We start from the raw sequence: 19,976 nt of genomic DNA, 5'->3' as shown, positions 1-19,976 counted from the left end.
CAAGCAACCACTTTGAAAGCTGCCGTCTGGGCAGCCAGGAATGTTGAGACTCAGATTAGGGAAAAGGGTCTGGAGAAAGCTGAAGTTGGCGAGAAGAGAAAGTTTGAAGGATCTTCAAGGTCCAACAAGGAGACCAAATTCCTGAAGTCTGGAGGAGAAAGAGGAAGTGAAGCAAGATGGTGCGAGAAGTGCAAAAAGAAACACTCTGGAACATGCGGTGAAAAGGTGACTTGTTTCAAGTGTGGAAAGCATGGGCATTACGCCAACGAGTGTACATTCAACAAAAGGGTATGTTACGCATTAACGAGGAAGGTCACTTCAAGCAAGACTTCCCAAAGAGAGAAGGGGCTACAAAGCCAAATGTGCCGCCAAAGCCAAAGGCGAGAGCATTTCAAATGATCATTGACGAAGCAGATAACAATGCAAGGATTCAGGAGTGAAGGCTTAATATCCAAAGATCGAGTTATGAAGTAACCAAGGGATAGTATCGTATAATGTAACCTGTTAGAGGCATAGTATAGGGTGAACTCGAACACCTATGTAATAGTTTCAAGAAATAATAAAGCCTTCGTTTTGTTATCTGGTGTGTTAAAATGTTATGTGATTTTCTTGTATGGTAACTTGGGGACTGCGAGACAATACTTGGGACGAGTATGAGTAGGTGTGAAAGGTAGTAGATGCATATACTACCGGAAGCACAGGACTCACGCTTGGATCAGGGAAAGTCACAAGGTTACCGAGAAGCTAGTAGTTGATTCCGTTTTGTTCAGGTATGTCATTACCATTGTTTCGGTAATGACTAAGAAGATGATTGTTATTCCTACCCTAGTGTTTATATCAAATCGAGTCTGACTATGATGAGTATGTTACGAGGTTCAGAGAACCAAGTTCGATGTAGCATCTGACTTAAGCCGGAAGATTGAAATGAAAGATAATCAAAGCGATCAGTACAGGTATCACGACAGTTGCTTGTAGCTATAAATGCTACCTTTTAAGATGTGATAAGAACATGAAGGAAGGTATAGTCTGTTCCGGAATTTGACTCTAAAAGACTTGAGTCTAAGCATTGCAACATACGATGAGAGGTCATTAGAACATGACCTATCGGTCTATTATGATAATCGAAGGAAGAAACTTATCTCAAGTTTGTTAAATAAGGAGTCTCCAATAAAGATCGATATCGTGAGATGAAGATCATGATTGGAAGTCTAACATAAGATAGAGAGCGGATGCAAGATCGAGTACCGCATGTAGTCAAGGAGTCTAAGAGTTAGATACTCGTTCGAAGAAACATCAAAGTTATGACTTAGGATGAAGAGATAACGTATGGAGTCATCATGTGAGCCCTGTTTCGTTGATGATTTCGGGACGTAATCATCCTAAGGGGGAGATAATTGTAACGCCCGTAAATCCGGGCTAGTCAATTTAGAGATAATAGGGGTCAAAAACGACTTTTCGACAAACGATTATTTAGAATAAATAATCTTAACCAAGTTGTAGAATACATCTCAAGGTTTCCGTACATATAAAGAACGCCGAAATCCGAGTTATAACGAAGAAGTTATGACCCGTCGAAGTTTTACGGCAGAACCGACACGACACCGGGAGACGTAAATAGTGAATTACGATAGAGCGACTTCTAGCCTTAGCGATCTAAACGAAAGTCGTAGAAAACGTTAAACCGAGAACATACAAAAAAAGTACGCTCAAATCTGACTTCGTATGAGGAAGTTATGAATTTTCTAAGATTTGGCATAGTAGTGCACGACCCGAAACTCGAATTTTAGATCGATCAGTTTTTGGCCTACGCGACCTAAAGGAGAATTGAAGATCTCATTAATAGGAACTCAACGGCAAAAAGACAGACGAAAACAGAGTCCGTATGTAGAAGTTATGAATTTTATCCGGACATTTAACAGTATAATCTCCTTGTACTGTTAAATTTAAGATCGGTCGAGAATTAGCCAACAGAGTCAAAAGGAAAGTTGTAGATCTTATTTTTACCTACGCGTGGATATAAAGAACATCAAAAACGGATGTCGTATGTGAAAGTTACGGATTTTAGAAGTCGGAAGTGTGCTGTGCGAAAATGGGTGATGTGGCACAATCTTGGTCATTGCTTTCTCCCCAAGTCTTGCCACTAGATGGTGACATGTGGCACCAAGTTCAGCCATTTTTCACCCTATAAATAGAACCTCTCCCACCCTCATTTTCTTCACACCTTTCCCATTCTTTCTTCTCTTTACTCTCTCTCTAGAACCTCTCTCTAGCCCCGAAACCCCCCGAAAAGCCTAGGGAACCTCCCTAGCACGAGGAGGAAGCCCCGGAGTGCTCGACGGCTCCGAGAAGAAGAGATTTTCGGCTCGGGAACGCTGCTCCAAGCAAAGCCCAGTTTTCTATAAAACCCGCTGCAAGTGAGCTACGCCTACGCTATTTTTAATATATCGTTTATTTAATTATAGTAGCGTTATTAGGAACTTATAATAAGTACCTGGGCTATTATTATGGGTTATATAAGTATTGTTTAACGCTTATATAATAGTAATAATAGCTAGACTATTAATTAGTCTCGGCGAATAATAGACTAAACTCTAGTGGTAATAATACTAGGTTTCGTCGAAGGAAATTAATTTTAAGAAGCGAAGTGCTGTCTGAGTTCGGACTCACCACCTTTTCAAGTGAGTGCATAATTACTTTCATCTTACACATAGATATGAAGTATTTTAAATAAATTACGTGCTATGTGTGCATATTATCTGTATACTTGCTATCTATGCTCGATGAACGATTTTATACATGTTTTAAATGATTTAAACTGTATATATATATATATATATATATATATATATATATATATATATATATATATATATATATATATCTACGAGAATATGTTGGGTAAAACATGGGTAGATGTAATAGATGGAATATGAGTTGGATGATGAGTTGAGAGGTGTTATAGACCACGAGGTAAGTGTGAGAGGTGGATGATGTGAGAAGCCTTTCCCAAATGATGGCCCCGTCATCTAGCAGAGTATGGATGACAACCACGGACTATTCTAGACAGTCCAGTGGAACACTGGCAGGCTCGCAACCTGTAGGTGTTGTGAACGATGTGTTCACCGGTGTACTCTAAAAACCCATTGACATGTATTGCGAGTGGACTCTCGAAAACGATACTGTCAATAAACAAGATAACCCTAGCAGTTGTGCTCGAAGGACAATACTGGTAGCTGCGCCTCACATAGAATGTCACAATTCTGGCAGCTGCGCCTAAGTGATAGAGCTAGTAGCTGTTCTTGACAGCTGTGTCGTTGACAACGATGGACTTCGTGCCGATTCCTTAGGATGATCCTTAGGAATGAATGAACGATGAATAATTGATTCTTAGGGTAGATCCTTAAGAGTAAAGAAGATAATGGGGATGGGTAATTGAGTTGATTGTTTGATGTTTAAACATAATAATTATATTATTGTGGGTTGAAAACCCTATGTACTCACCAGGTTTCCCAACCTGACCCACTCAGTTTATTTGTATCACAGGTGTCGATATGAAGTTACATTACACTGAGAGATTTAAAAGTGATGTAGATCACTAGTGTAAATGAATGTAAGTTCTGTTTATGCTTATGTTTATGTATTAACGATGACATACCAAATGTTTTAAAATGAATAAAAATACATTTCTTCGGAAATTCTTTGATAACGTATCATGTTTTTCTGGGAACAAATTCTGCAAGATTTTTATTAAAAGAAGTACTCTGATTTTTATAAAGCATAAAAAAAATCGGTCTTTTCTGGCCGTGAAAATGGGAATGTCACAATGAATCACCAATGAAGGGTGAGAGATATGAAGATACCTTATGGTCGACCACATGCACACTAAAGTCATAATATATATATATATATATATATATATATATATATATATATATATATATATAGAGAGAGAGAGAGAGAGAGGGGGAGAGATGCCAATGATTCATACTAAAAAGAAAAATATAGACGGTGGCAAGGCATGATGACAGGGACATGATACATAGGGCACTGATAACAATTTTTTTTTCATACATTTCTACCTTTAAGGTGGACGGAGTCGACCACAAATGGTTGCGGTTTGAAAAAGGTATCGGTGGTACCGCCATGAACAAGATACCGACCAACCTAGTACTACTAAAGTTGACGATTTAGCGGGTTTTTGGAACCACTGCTCCCACTCTCTTTTCTCTAATCTTACAACCATTGTTCTCACTCTCTTTTCTCTAATATTCAAGTGTACAATATGCATAATAACTTGTACGAAAAGGCGTGAGTTTAAAGGATTCTTTTTTCATGTGCTATGAGTTGGTATATGCTGTGAATTGGGAGGATTGAAAATGAGAGGAGAGGAAAAATATGCTTTACCGTGTATGGCGTGGAGATTTGGTGTGAAGCGGGAATTCTCTAGAAAAGTCCTAATATTTTGGGAAAAATTTTAATAATGTCCTAAATTTTATTTTTTGAACAAAAATATCCTGACTTTTTCACTTTTTGAATAGAAAAGCCCAAGAAACCGACTAATTTATTCATTTTAGCCATTTTTAACCTGTTCAACAGGTCATGAGACCAAACTGTTAATTTTTCGAAAATAATGAGATTTTTTTTGTAGTTTTCGTAAAAATTTGTATATAATGTATAAACATATTTTTTTTACGTATTTATATCTATTTTTACGTATTTGTGTATTTTTTAAGTTTTTATATGTATATATTTACGTATTTTTATGTATTTTAAATGTATAAATGTATTTTTTTACTTATTTATATGTATTTTTAACCTTTTTACATATTTTTATGTGTTATTTTTTATGTATTATGTATTTATATGTATTTATGTATTTTTAAAAAATTTTATATAAATGTTTATGTATTTTAAATGTATAAACATATTTTTTTACGTATTTATATCTATTTTTAAGTATTTTACATATTTTTTTATGTATTTTTATGTGTTTTTTTTATGTATTATGTATCTATGTATTTTTTAAGTTTTTTACAAAGATGTTTATGTATATTTATATACTTTAAATGCATAAACGTATTGTTTTACGTATTTATATGTATTTTTTTAAAGTATTTTAAATATATTTTGTGTGTTTTTATATGGTTTTTTTTATGTATTATGTATTTATAAGTATTTTTGTGTATTTATGTATGTTTTATTTTTTTTTATATAAATGTTTTTGTATTTTTATGTATTTTAAATGTTCAATAATATTATTTTTACATGTTTATGTATTTTTTTACTTCAAATCGTCTTCACAATTTCATTTAATTCGCGCAATTTCTTCGAGTATGTCTAGATGATTTTACTACATAGCCATATATTTTAAGCTTTTTTCCCATTCGATGTTTAATTTCAAGATAAGCTAATGGGAAAAACTTAAAATATGTGAGTATGTAGGAAATCATCTAGACATACTCGAAGAAGTTGTACAAATTGGATGAAATGGTGAAGACGGCTTGAAGTAAAAACTACATAAATACGTAAAAAAATATACAATTATATATTTAAAATACATAACATCTGTATAAAAAACTTTAAAAAATTCATAAATACATATATATATATATATATATATATATATATATATATATATATATATATATATATATATATATATATATAAATACGTAATACATAAAATAACACATCAAAATACACAAAAATATGTAAAATACTTAAAAATACATATAGATATATAAAAAATACGTTTGTATATTTAAAATACATAAACATCTATATAAAAAACTTAAAAAAAAAATACATAAATACAAAATACATAAAAAAAATAACACATAAAATTTTAGGACTTTATTAAAATTAACCGGTTTCTTGGTCTTTTCTATTCGAAAAGTTAAAAAGTCAGGACTTTTCTATTCAAAAAATAAAATTTTGGACTTTATTAAAATTTTTCCCAAAATATTGAGACTTTTCTGTATATTTCCTGAAGCCATAATCACTCCCCCATTATATATTTGGATATTAAAAACCTAAAGGATTAGAGAGTTTTATCGAATTTCATCTTTTTTTCAAATATAACATAAATTTTATAAGATATATTTCAAATCCTTTTATATCCTTCTAATTACTTCATTCGAAAAGCAAATCATTACTTCATCACTATTCTAATAAATGAATAAATTAATTCTCCTCTTGACAAGTGTCACAATATTAGAAATTCTCATTAATATTATATGCCACCTATATGCCACATGTCAACCTATTAATTATCAATTTAAAATTTAAAATTTAAAATTTCCCACTCTAATTACATTAAATTAATAATTGATTTTTCATTTCAAATTTCAAATTTTAAATTTCACATTTTAATTACATTAAATTAATAACATTAGAATAAAAATAAAATAAAATTAATATATATTATAAGGTGATATAATTTAATGTATTTATTTAAATCAACGATTAAAATTATATATAAGTAAAAAATATCTCTTAATTAATAATTTATTTGAAATAATTGATTAATAATTTTGAGTTTTTACTATAAAAATTTAATTAGTTTTATAACCGCAAGAACATTTTCACGGGTTATAAACTAGTATTGAATTAATTAGTAATAAAACTAAATGTGAAATAAATAATTTGGGCCTGTATGATTTGGGCTAAAATATGGACTAAGAATGATGATTGGGCCGAATAGTGTCCAATTAAGCTACGTCAGACCTGGTTTTCAAACATGGTAAATTCTCAGTGGAATGGAATCCTTTCTTATTGACTCACCATTAGAAGAAAACCGTATTCGACGTCCGAGTGCAACACTAGCAGCCACTGTAACCGCCGGAAACGGATTCACGATCGAAGCCCTAACCTGAAAATGGGAACCGACAACAAACCCAAGTCCGGCACTGGGAATCCCGACACCAAGAAGAGGAAGCAACAATATCGTCCCAACAACGTACTCTCTTTTTCACTCTATTTACTTCTAATTTTGAAAGCATACAAGACTTCATATCACATTAATGGCGATGTTTTTCATCTAAATACCTTTCTTAGATGAATTGTTTGTAAATTGCAAAGGAAAATAGCATTTAATTTGCGAAAGTGTTGTGTATTTTGTACAGAAAGCAGTGAAGAAGGGTTCATACCCGTTGCGCCCAGGAGTTCAAGGGTTCTTCATTACTTGTGATGGTGGAAGGGAGCGCCAAGCTTCTCAAGAAGCTGTTCAAGTTATCGAATCTGTATGTTCTGTTTCTTTGCTTTCCTAGGGTTTATTGCAATTGATTAATACTCCACTCCTACCATAGAAAGAGTTGCAATTAGACTTCTGAAATAATGATTTCCTTTTGAATATAAACTGGATATTGTATGAAGTTATAATGCCTATCAAATTGCTTACTTGTAGCACTTTCTAATAGTTCATATATGATTTTTCATATCAATTTTGAAGTTTAAAACTGGTCCTTTTGACATGAAGAGTCAAAGTTCTTCTCTTTTCTTTTTTGTAACAAATCTGTGTACTTAATACTTTCATGAACTAGTAGGCGTATAGAGGTTCATACTCATCTTTGGATGGAATGGAATGAATAATTACATTCCATGATCATATTTGGTTGTCTTGTATGAATGGAATGAATTTTCAGATGAACTTTTTATATTATATGTAGATATTATATAATTTTAACCATTCTTTATCTAGAAAAATAAAATATTAAACATTACAAAAGCTCATTAAAAGCCAATCAAGATTATGAGATATTATTTTTATTATAATTAATAAAAAATCTATTTACAAAAATGAAATATAAAACATTATAAAAGCTCATTAACGCCCAAATAAGATCATAATAAAAATATATTTTCCATTTATCTATAATAATTGATATTGTAAATGCATAAAACCATGAAATTAAAAAAAATGATTCGCGCCATTAATATTACACAAATAAAAATTGTCTTATGAAATTTCTTCATTCTATTCCATTAACAAATGTAACATCAGAAATTTAATTTAATTTAATCTTTTCTTTATTTTCTTTTTCATATATGCCAGTTTTACGAAGAGCTACTCGAGGGAAAAGACTCAGATGTGAAGCACAAAGTCTCAGTGTCACAAAACAAACCAACAAATAAAAAGATTAAATTCACTTATTCTGATTCCGAAGATGACAATAATAATGATGATGAAAACAATGAAAAAGTAGATAAAGATTCACTAGTTTCTAATGAGAAGAATCATGAAACTTCTATCCCTGTTAAAAAAGTTGAGAATGAAACAAATGAGAAAGTAGAAGAAGAAGATAAAAATGGCATTGAAGATGATGAAACTGAAAAGCAACCAGAAAAGAAACAACGTGTAGAAACAAGTGAATCTAAATGTGAAGAAGTTGTGAAAAGGAAAGTGGAGGAAAAGTCTGTTGATAAGTTAATTGAAGCTGAACTTGAAGAGTTGAAAGACAAAAGCAAGGTAAGTTTTACTTTTATTCAAAAACTGAAACAACTAGATGAAAAGCAATATCAATATGTACAACATTTATTTATTTATTTATTTTTTTATAACAGAGGCGTTTCAACTACCTTGATTCTGGATGCAATGGTGTAGTGTTTGTTCAAATGCGTAAAAGAGAGGAAGATCCAAGCCCTAAAGAAATTGCACAACGAATGATAACCACTGCTGCTGAAACAAGGAAACACATGGCCAGGTTAATTTTCTAAAGAGTAAATTACACGAATGGTCCCTATGGTTTGGGGTAATTTATGCGTTTGGTCCCTAATTTATTTTTTTAACTCAGAAAGTCTCTACTGTTTGTTTTTGTTACGTGCTTAGTCCCTGGCTTACCAAGACTATTATACCTTTATTTAAATAAATTAAAATAGTCTTTTTTAGGTAAGATAAGGCGAGGTGGGGGTGGGGTTGGGGTGTGTTTATTTAAATAAATTAAAAAAATTAAGGGCAAAATGGTCTTTTTAGGTGAGACAGGGACCAAGCGCGCAACAAAAAGAAACAGTAGGGACCTTCCGAGTTAAAAAAATAAGTTAGGGACCAAATACGCAAATTACCACAAACCATAGAGACCATTCGTGTAATTTACTCTTTTCTAAATTATTATTATTATTTTTTAAATAAAAAACCTTATATTTTGTGTTTTTTCTGGGTTAAACCTCAAAAAGACCTTGTATTTTTTCTTTTTTCCGAAAAAGCCCTCAATTTTTTTTTTTTTTGAATATAACCCTCACGTTTACAAGTTCTTGACGAAAAAAAGGGAAATCTCTGAAACAATCCCAATATTTTGGGTCAGTTTACAGTTTAATCTGAACTTTTATTTTTTGATCCAGAAAGGTCCCGATTATTTTATATTTTGCTAAAATTAACGAACTAGTCCTTAATTTTTTTTTGAACAGAAAATGACAGATTATCATATAAAGTTATGTAATAGGAACTTTTCTGTTCAAAAAATAAATGTTAGGATTAAAACGTAAATTGACCCGAAATATTGGGACTTTATCGGAGATTTCCCAAAAATAAAAATGACTAAAAGGGCCAGATCCGAAAAATTAAAAAATGCAAGGTCTTTTTCAAGAAAAAAAAATATAATTGAGGTTTTTTCGGGTTAATCTCATAAAAGATGTTATCTTTTGTGTTTTTTCCAGATTAAATCTGAAAATTATTTTTTGCCTGAAAAAGACCTTGTATTTTTTCTTTTTTCCAAAATAGCCCTCAACTATGTATTTTTTGCCGAAAAAAACCCTCAACTTTCTAAATGCTTCCGAATAAACCCTCAACTTTTTTAATTTTTCTTGAAAAAACCCTCACATTTTAGATTTTGTTTTAGAAAAAAATGACTAAAAGGTCTAGATCGGAAAAAATGAAAAAATACAAGGTCTTTTTCAGGGAAAAAGTAAATTTGAGGTTTAATCTGAAAAAAAACTCAAAATATAAGGTCTTTTATGACATTAACCCTTTTTTAAATACTTATTTATGCAACAACATTTCATTTTTTTTTCAATTGATGTAACAAGGTGATCTACATAACCGATTAAAAGTTTGTTGCATAAATTTGTAAAAAAATAGGTTAAACGTTATTTATTGTTATTTTTTCCCTGACTTTCTTTATTAAGTTGTTGTTTTTGCATTAAGTAAAAAAGAAACAACACAAAAGGCATACATTGTTGATTGTTCTTCCAAGTGATATTTGAGTCTTGATAAAAACTAACAAAAAAAAAGTAAACATATTTTAATCTATATATTGCTATCTTTTTTTTGCATAATCTTTAAATATTGTTCTCAGGTTTATTTTAAGAATATTACCTATAGAAGTGTCATGCTATGCATCAGAAGAAGAGATTTCAAGAGCAATTAAACCTTTAATTGCTCAATACTTTCCCAAGGAAACAGAAACACCATATAAGGTAATTTGACTAATTTCCATTATTTTTAGTGGTTAACCACAAAAAATAGCAATGTGCTTTTAATCTTTTATTAATATACTAGTTGTGAGACAAGGATTTATTAAAAAAAGGTTAAATATAAAGGTCTAAACATTTAGGAAGCTCAAATTTATAAGGAAAATAAGAAAAAGGGAAATTGTCAGAAAAGTCCCAATATTTTCAGGAAAGTTACACTTTAGTCCCAAGATTTTTTTTTGAACATAAAAGTCCTGTTTATTTCATTTTGGCTCAAGTTTACAATTTTTTCTTTCTTTTAACAGGAAATGACATATTATCGTGTTTTTACAAATAATCAGGACTTTTATGTTAAAAAAAAATCTTGGGACTAAAATGTAACTCTCTTGAAAATATTGGGACTTTTCTGACAATTTCCCTTAAATATTGAATTATTGAAATTCAAGGGCTTTATTCTATTTTAAAACTAAACAAATAATTTAAATAAATAAACAAAGGAAATAATTGGGATTCAATTTAGGAATTTTGAAATTAGAAGGAAAGTTGTATTAATGAACTTGATATCTATTTATTAGGGAAATATGCAGAAAAGTCCCATTATTTTGGGAAATTTTTTGATAAAGTCCTAACTTTTTTTTGATTAATTTTACACGATAATTTGTCATTTCCTGTTAAAAGAAAAATAAGGACTTTTTTCATTAATTTGAGCAAAATATTAAATAATCATGACTTTTCTGTTAAAAAAAAATTTAGGACTTTATCATAAACTTTCCCAAAATAATGAGACTTTTCTGCATATTTCCCCTATTTATTATTACATTTATTACAATTATTATATTTAAATACTATGTGGAATTTTATAAAATGGGAAAAAAAAACCCATAAAATATGACATGTGGAAAAAGTTTAATTTAAATTAACCACAAAATCACATATGTCAAAATAACTGAGAGTATCACATGTAGCAAAAAAAAAATATTATTTATTAGAGTAGATTTATCATAATTCTTACTTGCTATTACAACATTCCACTTTGTAAAATAAAGCCAGTTATTACAACATCGTCTAAATACAAAGTAATTTTCTCTTTTATAATAAGAAATTAAGAAGAAAAGTTCAAACTACAATATATTTTTCAAAGTACAATGCCTTAATAATAAATAAATAAATAAAATTTTTTTGTACAGTTTGCAGTGTTATGTGAGGCGCGTGCAAATAGTGGTTTTGAGAAAATGAAAATTATCGATGCGGTTGCAAAATCGGTTCCTGAACCCCACAAAGTTGATCTCACCAATCCCGAAAAGACAATTGTAGTTCAAATTGCTAAGGTAAACCACAAATTATTACTTACGTTATATAACGTTTTAAATCTTTTAAAACTTTTTACTTTTTTTCAACATTCCTAGATAGCATAAAAAGTTTAAAAAGGGTTGTATGATAGTTTAAAAATGTTACTAAAAAAGTTAAAAAAAAAATATTGATATCAAACAAAACCGGATAACCAGAGTAAAATGCTTTTTTTTTTAATGGTGAAAAATAAGTAAATGGTCTAATAGATGGGAAATACTTTATTAGTGAGTAAATTATTTTTTTAGAAAGAGATTTATTAGTGAGTAAATTACACAAATGGTTCCTATGGTTTAGGGTAATTTGCACATTTGGTCCCTAACTTATATTTTTAACTCGGAAGGTCCTTATTATTTGTTTTTGTTACGCTATTGGTCCCTGTCTTACCTAAAAAAGACTATTTTGCCCTTGATTTTTTAATTTATTTAAATAAACACACCCCCAATCCCACCTCTCACCTTATCTTATCTTCCCCACCATTTTTTTCTATTTAAATAATAGTCTTTTTAGGTAAGACAGAGACCAAGCTTGTAACAAAAACAAACAGTATGGACCTAACGTGTAACAAAAAAAACAGTACGGACCTTCCGAGTTAAAAAAACAAGTTAGGGACCAAACGCGCAAATTACCCAAAATCATAGGGACCATTCGTGTAATTTACTCTTTATTAGTTAAATTGATAGATGAAAAGCGGCTGTGTTTTTCTTTATTTTTATTTGACAAAATTACATAAATTGTCGCCATACTTTACAAAAAGTCACAATATCAGTCCCTAACTTTTTATTTTCGTTACAAGCATGGTCCTGTGGCTATAACGAAAAAAAGGAAATGAAGTAGTCACTTTTTGTGAAACACAGGGACCATTTATGTAACTTTTTTTATTATCTTTAGTTTTACATGCTTTTATGATAAGAAGTGAGTGTGTTGTGTATTTGTGTGTGTAGACTGTGTGCTGTATTGGCGTGGTAGAGAAGTACAAGGAATTGGCAAAATACAATTTGAGACAGCTGACGTCATCATCCAAACAATAAGCTCCGACTTAGGGTGTATATGATGGATATTATGCGGATAAATGTCATCATGTTTTTGTTTTATGTTTGAATCTCGTCATCATGAGTCATGACTTCCTTCACCTTGGTTTTATCTCGCAATTCGAAGATTAGTATTGGTGGATTTTTTGAGGTGTTAATTGTATTTTGTTTAAAAAATAGTATTATGTAGAAAACCTAAATTAGCTTCAAATTTAATTTATAAAGTTTGATCAAGAAACGCACAAAAGATGGATAATAATAAGGGTATAGCAAATATGTAATTTAAATGAACAACTTGGTGGGGTCCCCAACTTGGTGTACAAAACATTTATCACACACCTCCCCTTCCTTCTTCTCGCTTACACATGTTATTTGGATATGGATATGGATATGGATATGGATCTCTCCACACACAATCAAAGGTCAGGGCTTTTTTATTTTGCTTTCTAAATGCACATCACAAGTGAGAAAGGTGGTGAATTTTAATTGCAGCAATCTAGGTAATTAAATCCATAGCTCACAAAATTTGAAAGGAATGTCCAATGTCTATCCACTTGGGAAGAAATTAGAGTAGAAGTCAAATATTGATGTTTAAAATTCAGATGAATTAAAATGACGTAAAAATGTATCATCGATCTGTTTTATCTAATATTGTGCAACTCCAACCAAAGAAAAGAAAGACAAGTGTTGGTGGGCGGTGGAGGGAACTAGACTGTTGGTGATCGGACATGAGGTGTGGGTGGATGAAATATTGACAATGATGTGTGGGGTGGATGGGGTAGGGTGAGAGTTGTTTTTCAATTTGATATTGTTAAAGATTATAAAAGAATAAAGAAGAAAAAAGATATAAGAAAGAGTAAAGTAGTTTTTTAAACTGTAATTTGTTAAAATAATAATGGAACCAATCAATTTTTTAAATTAAAAACCAAAACTATGAATTTGATCAAACTAAAAGGACCAAAACTGTAATATACTATTTTAAATATTTACCAATTTAATAAATGCACCATATCACTTAAAAACTAAGGAAATATCCAATAAAGTCATATTATTTTATATGAGTTTCATATAGAAAAGTCTTATTATTTAATATCCAATAAAGTCATAATTTAATTTTTTTGAGCAGAAAAGTGTCATTATTTTGGAAAAAATGATATAATCTGTCATTTCATATAAAAATTAAAAAAAAATGTCTTTTTGGTTAATTTAGGAAAAAACTTGAATAATCGAGATTTTTTTGTTCAAAAGAAAAAATTTAGGAATTTATCAAAAAATTACCCAAAATAATGAGAATTTTCTGCTTAAAACTCTATACAAATAAGTCCCAAACTAAAATTTCTTTACGAAAAACATGAATAAGCTGGGTAAATCTTCGCTAAAGTCTGAATATTTTTACCCGAATTTACGAATAAGTTCAAAACTAAAATTTGTTTATAAAAATATGAATTACCGGTAAAAATAATGATTTGACTATTTTTTCAATGTAACACAGATTTGATTGGTTTCATTGCTGACTTGGATGTCTAACTATTAAATGAGCAGATGAGATGAATATGTTGCATTATATGATTTTATGTTTACCGTAAAACTTGATATGTATTATACATATTTTGGAATTTTTTTTGTAAATTAAAGTAAAATAGTAAGACTTTAATGAAGATATCCTTAAAAACTATCTTAAAACGTATGAACTTTTAAATTAAAATTTGACTTTGAAACTTAATTTTATTATTCATTTAGGTATTTTGCCAATAATGAAAACTAATCGTGACCTATCTTAAAAAAAAGTTCTATATATTTATAATAATACAATAAATAATTGAAACCCATTTATAAATTATCAACATACATATACTTATATGTATGTGGAGATCTTTTAGACATATATTCTCTTTCATTACAACTTTATTTCTTTTCACCCTAGACTCTAGAGTATATGGACGTATTATAAATAATCATTACCATCTTAGAATTTATTGATATAATTATTATCATCTTTGATTTTATTAAAGAGAGTTGACCATGCTTTCAAATCTCATTCGATTATCAAAGAGAAAATCATAATTTAATTGATTTTGTATATCATCAAAAAGATAATCTTGTAGTTTTATTTGAATTTTTTTAGGGTACTACGAAAACAACCAATAGGGTTTTATCATAAAAAATATAAAATTATATAATCTAGACTTTTCTGTTATAAAAATAAATGTTGGGATTGAAACGTAAATTGACTCAAAATATTGAGACTTTATCGGAGATTTCCCAAAAATACAAATGACTAAAAGGGCTAGGTTCGAAAAATTGAAAAATGCAAGGTCTTTTTCAAGGAAAAAATAAAAGGGAAAATACCGAGACAAAAAATGGGGGTCAGTTTCTAAATTTAGTCATAAAAATAGGTTTTTCCCGATATAGACATACATTCCGCGGAGGACCCTCCGCGGACCTCCGCGGAATGACGTCATCTCCGCGGACCAGCTAAAATTCTGATTTTTTAATGTGTAAAAGATTGTTCCGCGTAGGCCCTCTGGGGATACATTATTACCTCCGCGGAGCGAGTTGTTTGGCCTTCATAAATTCCTTCGCGGAGAAGGTGACGAGGAGCTCTGCGGAGAGATTAATGTCTCCGTGGAAGTGGTGGTTGTAACGGTTTTTAAACGGTTTTTTTATATAAAGTGTTCTTTTTCATTTTTTTAGGTCAATTTGGTCGATCATCTCTACAAAATAGATCAGTTCTTATTCATTTCATTTTCAAAAAAAAAGTATGAGTTTTGTTATTTTATGTACTGGGGGTTTTTGGCAGATAAGTAATGGGATTAACACCTACGTTAGACCAAAGTTTAACAACTTAGGTTTACTACTTCCGCCAAATTTTGATCGTCGAATATTGTTTGATTTGGTCAAAATTAAGGCTAATGTGTTCAATAGTAATATATCATTATCATTTGAACACCCGGTTTATGGGTATGTTATGAATATTTTAGACGAAGTAGATGTTCATCAACTCAGAAATGTAATTTTTGAAACGAATGAGATTGTGCATTTGTATTTAGAGGTGTTTCAGGGATTGGTCGAACAGACAGAAGCGGTTGACAAGATTGTACCATACAAAGTTGAAAACGTTGTATTCGATAATGTTGAAGAGTGTCTAGAAGAAGAAACCGTGGCAGTGAATACGGTTGAAGAAAAAAATTTATATGAGTTTGGAAGACTGACTGTCAAAACTTTGTCAGACGGTGAAGAGTCAAATGAAGGATGGTCAGAAGATGAGTTCACACACGGGAAAAAAGCTTCAGACATATTTTACGGTATGCCTCCCATACCTGATTGTCCTGATCCTATTGTTGAACTCGGACCATTTCACAGTTTAGGTCCAAATTATGATATGTTTGTTCGTCAAACATATGATAACAAACAACAACTAATATTTGCTTTGAGTCTTAAAGCAACCATAGAAAAGTTTCAGTTTAAGACCAAACATTCTAACAAAAATCGTTATGAGGTATATTGTGAAATTGAGAACTGTAGTTGGCGTTTATATGCAAAACGCCTTGATCCCATGGATGAATTTGAAATCAGGACTTTTAACAACGTGCACACATGTTCGTCATTACAGATACACCCTAATCATAAGCATGCTAATAAAAAAGTGATGGGTACTATATTGCATGAGATTATGGGAAAAACTCGTTCCAAGGTTTGGAGGCCTAATGAAATATCAAGGGATTTGAATGCTTTGCTGGAAATCAATGTAGATTACAAACAAGCTTGGCGTGCAAAACAATATGCTATGGAACTATTGTTGGGATCCTCTGAAGAATGTTTTTCCAAACTTCCTATTTATTTTCACAATTTGAAGAGGCATAATCCCGGTATAGTGGCCTATATTCAAAAAGATTCTGAAGATTGTTTCGAGTGTTGTTTTTATGCCATTGGGAACACGGTAAATACAAAAAATTTGTTGTTATTTAATATATAATTTTTTAAACAAATTATAGAGTGTTTATGTGTTCCATTTTAATATATTGCAGATACGAGCGTTCAAACGTTTTTGTCGTAAAGTTATAATTATGGATGGTGCCCATTTGAAGGGTGATTTTAAGGGAACCATATTGCATGCATTAGCTATGGATGGGAACAACTAGATACTGCCCCTTGCGCACAAAATATGCAAAAAAGAGAGTGGTCTTACTTGGACATGGTTTCTTGAAAAGTTGTATGAATGTGTTGGTGATTGTCAAGAATTGACTTTTGTAACTGAGAGGGCCGATGCAATTCGGGTTAGTATTAAAAATGTTTTCCCACATGCTCATCATGGCTTGTGTGCTTTTCATCTACTAGGAAACATAGTACACAGGTTTGGGAAAAATGATAAAACAAAAGTGTTATTTTGGAGGCTTGTGAAAGCTTACAAAAGAAATGTTTTTGAAGAATTGTGGTATAGATTTAGTTCTACTAGGCCGCAAGTAGCAGCGTATCTAAGTGAAATTCCCCGTGCTAAATGGACTAGAGCATATTCGCTGTCGAAACGGTACGATTACATGACCTCGAACAGTGCAGAGTCCAACAATGCTTTATCTGTAGATGCAAGGAAGATGCCTATAATACCCCTTCTTGAGTTCTTCCGTCGTCTTTCACAGGAATGGTGTAACAAGCGTCGCATCGAAGGAGGTATGAATTTAATTTGGACTTTAATTAGGTCGAATAATAAGTTAATTATATATATCTTCTTTACAGGGAAACGTTCAACAGTGCTAACCGAGTGGGCTGAAAAAGTAGTTAGTAAAAATGAAGAGCGTACGACAGGATGGTCCGTTTCTGGTGTTTCAGATGCAATATATCAAGTGCATGATTTCAAACATGGTGGCATAGTTGATCTGAGGCAAGAGACTTGTACATGCAAATATTGGGAAGGGGCTGGGTTGCCTTGTGGTCATGTCATAATGGTCTTGAAGCACTTGAAAAAAACTAACTTCGGACATCTGGCTATAGATGCTTACAAAATGGAAACGTACCGAAGTACGTATGAGGAGCCGGTTTACCCCCTTCCAGAACCGTGTGATTCAGAGATTCCTGCTGAGATGATGGTTGTTAAACCCCTGATAATGGATACACGTCAAGCTGGTAGACCGAGAAACAGAAATCGTATCCCGTCACAAGGTGAGGAACCTATAGTAAGAAGGTGTAGTAGATGTGATAGTACAACACATAATGCAGCGACTTGTCCGGCATTGGTCCCAAAGAAACAAAAAAAGGCTACAAAAAGTAGTGCGACATCAGGTAGTAACACAAAAGGGAAAGGGAAAGGGACAGAAGGGACTCAGGAGACGCTAGAGACGCACGAGACACAAGAGACGCGTTGGACGAGTGGGACGCAGAGATAAGACTATTGTTCAACGTTTGATTTGAATAATTGATGTTGTATTTATAATTAATTATGTTTTGTTTTAGAGGACATTAATTTGTGTACTTTGAAATGGTGTGTTTATTTTAAAGATGATGGGTAATATTATGATTATATTAGTGCATCATTACTAGTAGAATAATAACTAATACTTGAAGATAATACATTCAACAAACCAGAAACATATAGTAAACGTACAACAACAGTAATTAACTTAAGGGAATTGCAAATGATACTTTTCTTTCTCCATTGTTATGTAGTCGTCCCTAATTCTTATTTTATCTTCCATACGGTCCTTTTGGCTAACAAGTTCTATCATTTCTGCATCCTTGTCATCAAGCCATTTTTCAGACAGTTTGATATTCTTCTTAGTTTTTTTATCCATTCCTCATGATCTTTGATTTTTTTTAGTAATCATCATCCTTCCTCAACCTCTTTACACTCCGCCGCAATGAGGTCACGACGTTCAGTGAGAGCTCGAGAGAGTCTTTATCTTTTTTTTTGTTGTTCTTCAGCCCATTGTAGTTGTTGCAAAGTATCCTCAGACATATACGACTCTCTTAAATTTGGTGATGGGGCAAGAAAAGGGTCGATCGGATCACAATAGAAACAATCAACTTCGTTGCACGAGCAAATATACAAAGTTGAAGATGAACTCATGTTAAATTTAAAAAAAATTTATAACTCTATACCAAAAATCCAATGACCATCCATTACTATATATAGTCCCTTCCACTCCGCAGAGAGTTGTTGTCAGTCCGCAGAGCTTTTTGTCAGTCCACAATAATGTTTGTCAGTCCGCATAGTTGTTTGTTTAGTCGTTGTCATCCATACATTACAATTATGGGAATACAATTATTTATTTAAAGGTAAACATTTGTGGCAGATTCAGTCGAAGATGTTTCTATTTCGGACTTGTACATCCTTCTTCGAGCAGGCGAGGCAACATGAGGTGGACTATTTCGGACAGGACTATGTTGCCGTTGGGGAGACTCTACAGGGTTAAGAGTCCAATTGACATAACGAACATAAAACGGCAACATCAGCTCCTCCGGGTTTGCCACGACATTAATAGGTTCGTTGTTAGGCTGCAAAAATCAGATTGTTAGTTTAACATGAAAATACATTGGAATTTGTAAATATAAATGATTGTTAATATAAAAACCATACCACAGACACGTTCATTATTCGACAACATTGAACCCAATTTAACGGTGTTTTACTTCTCCACGCCCTCATCCGTGGCAATTCTGTCGGCGTGCGTATATAAAACTTGGTGCCTCTTGGAACGTCTCCAAAATCCATATCTATGAAAAAAAATGTAAGTATCGTTCTATTATACTATAAAAGTCACGATACAAACTTATTATACAAAACGAAGTTCAAATTTTTATAGTATAAAAAACTAAACAATGATAACTATTAAAATGCATTAGAAAGTAACCTTAAACGGAAGCATAAAACCGGGAACGGTATACTTGTGTACTTTCTTCGATTCGGGATTGGCCTGCTTGAATTCTCTAAACTCTTATATTTTCTTAAACATTCCACGCATCATACGCGAAGTATATTTCCAGAAATACGTACCCCATGCAAACCTGCAATTTTCAATTTATTTATTATAATTAGTGCATTGCATACTACTGCGGGAATGCCTGTTTTAAATGTAATACCTGTTCCAATCATCTATATTATCAGCAAGCTTGTATACTGCTGCAGGAATGCCCATTTTAACGTCCCGTCCGTGTAGACCCTTCAATATAAAAACAAGCTGGATAAGCATCACAACATCT

General features: G+C 31.7%; 2 protein-coding genes across 2 annotated transcripts; both read left to right on the top strand.

The window, feature by feature from the left end:
• The first annotated feature begins 6,749 nt into the window (after positions 1-6,749).
• LOC145159250 (THUMP domain-containing protein) lies at positions 6,750-13,020 on the top strand. The gene is made up of 7 exons (XM_079078186.1): positions 6,750-6,958; positions 7,125-7,241; positions 8,054-8,467; positions 8,563-8,702; positions 10,290-10,410; positions 11,592-11,732; positions 12,696-13,020. The coding sequence occupies exons 1-7, from the start codon at positions 6,878-6,880 to the stop codon at positions 12,780-12,782; spliced, it is 1,101 nt and encodes a 366-aa protein (XP_078934312.1). The 5' UTR covers positions 6,750-6,877; the 3' UTR covers positions 12,783-13,020.
• Positions 13,021-17,320: 4,300 nt separating this feature from the next.
• LOC145157589 (uncharacterized) lies at positions 17,321-18,163 on the top strand. The gene is made up of 2 exons (XM_079076614.1): positions 17,321-17,450; positions 17,517-18,163. Exons 1-2 carry the CDS (start codon positions 17,321-17,323, stop codon positions 18,161-18,163), a joined length of 777 nt encoding a protein of 258 aa, XP_078932740.1.
• Positions 18,164-19,976: the final 1,813 nt, after the last annotated feature.

The sequence above is a fragment of the Lactuca virosa genome, chromosome 2 (assembly GCF_052849685.1).
Source record: "Lactuca virosa cultivar CGN04683 chromosome 2, Lactuca_virosa_CGN04683_v6, whole genome shotgun sequence".
Classification (NCBI taxonomy): domain Eukaryota; kingdom Viridiplantae; phylum Streptophyta; class Magnoliopsida; order Asterales; family Asteraceae; genus Lactuca; species Lactuca virosa.
This window is presented reverse-complemented; position numbering and strand designations above follow the sequence as displayed.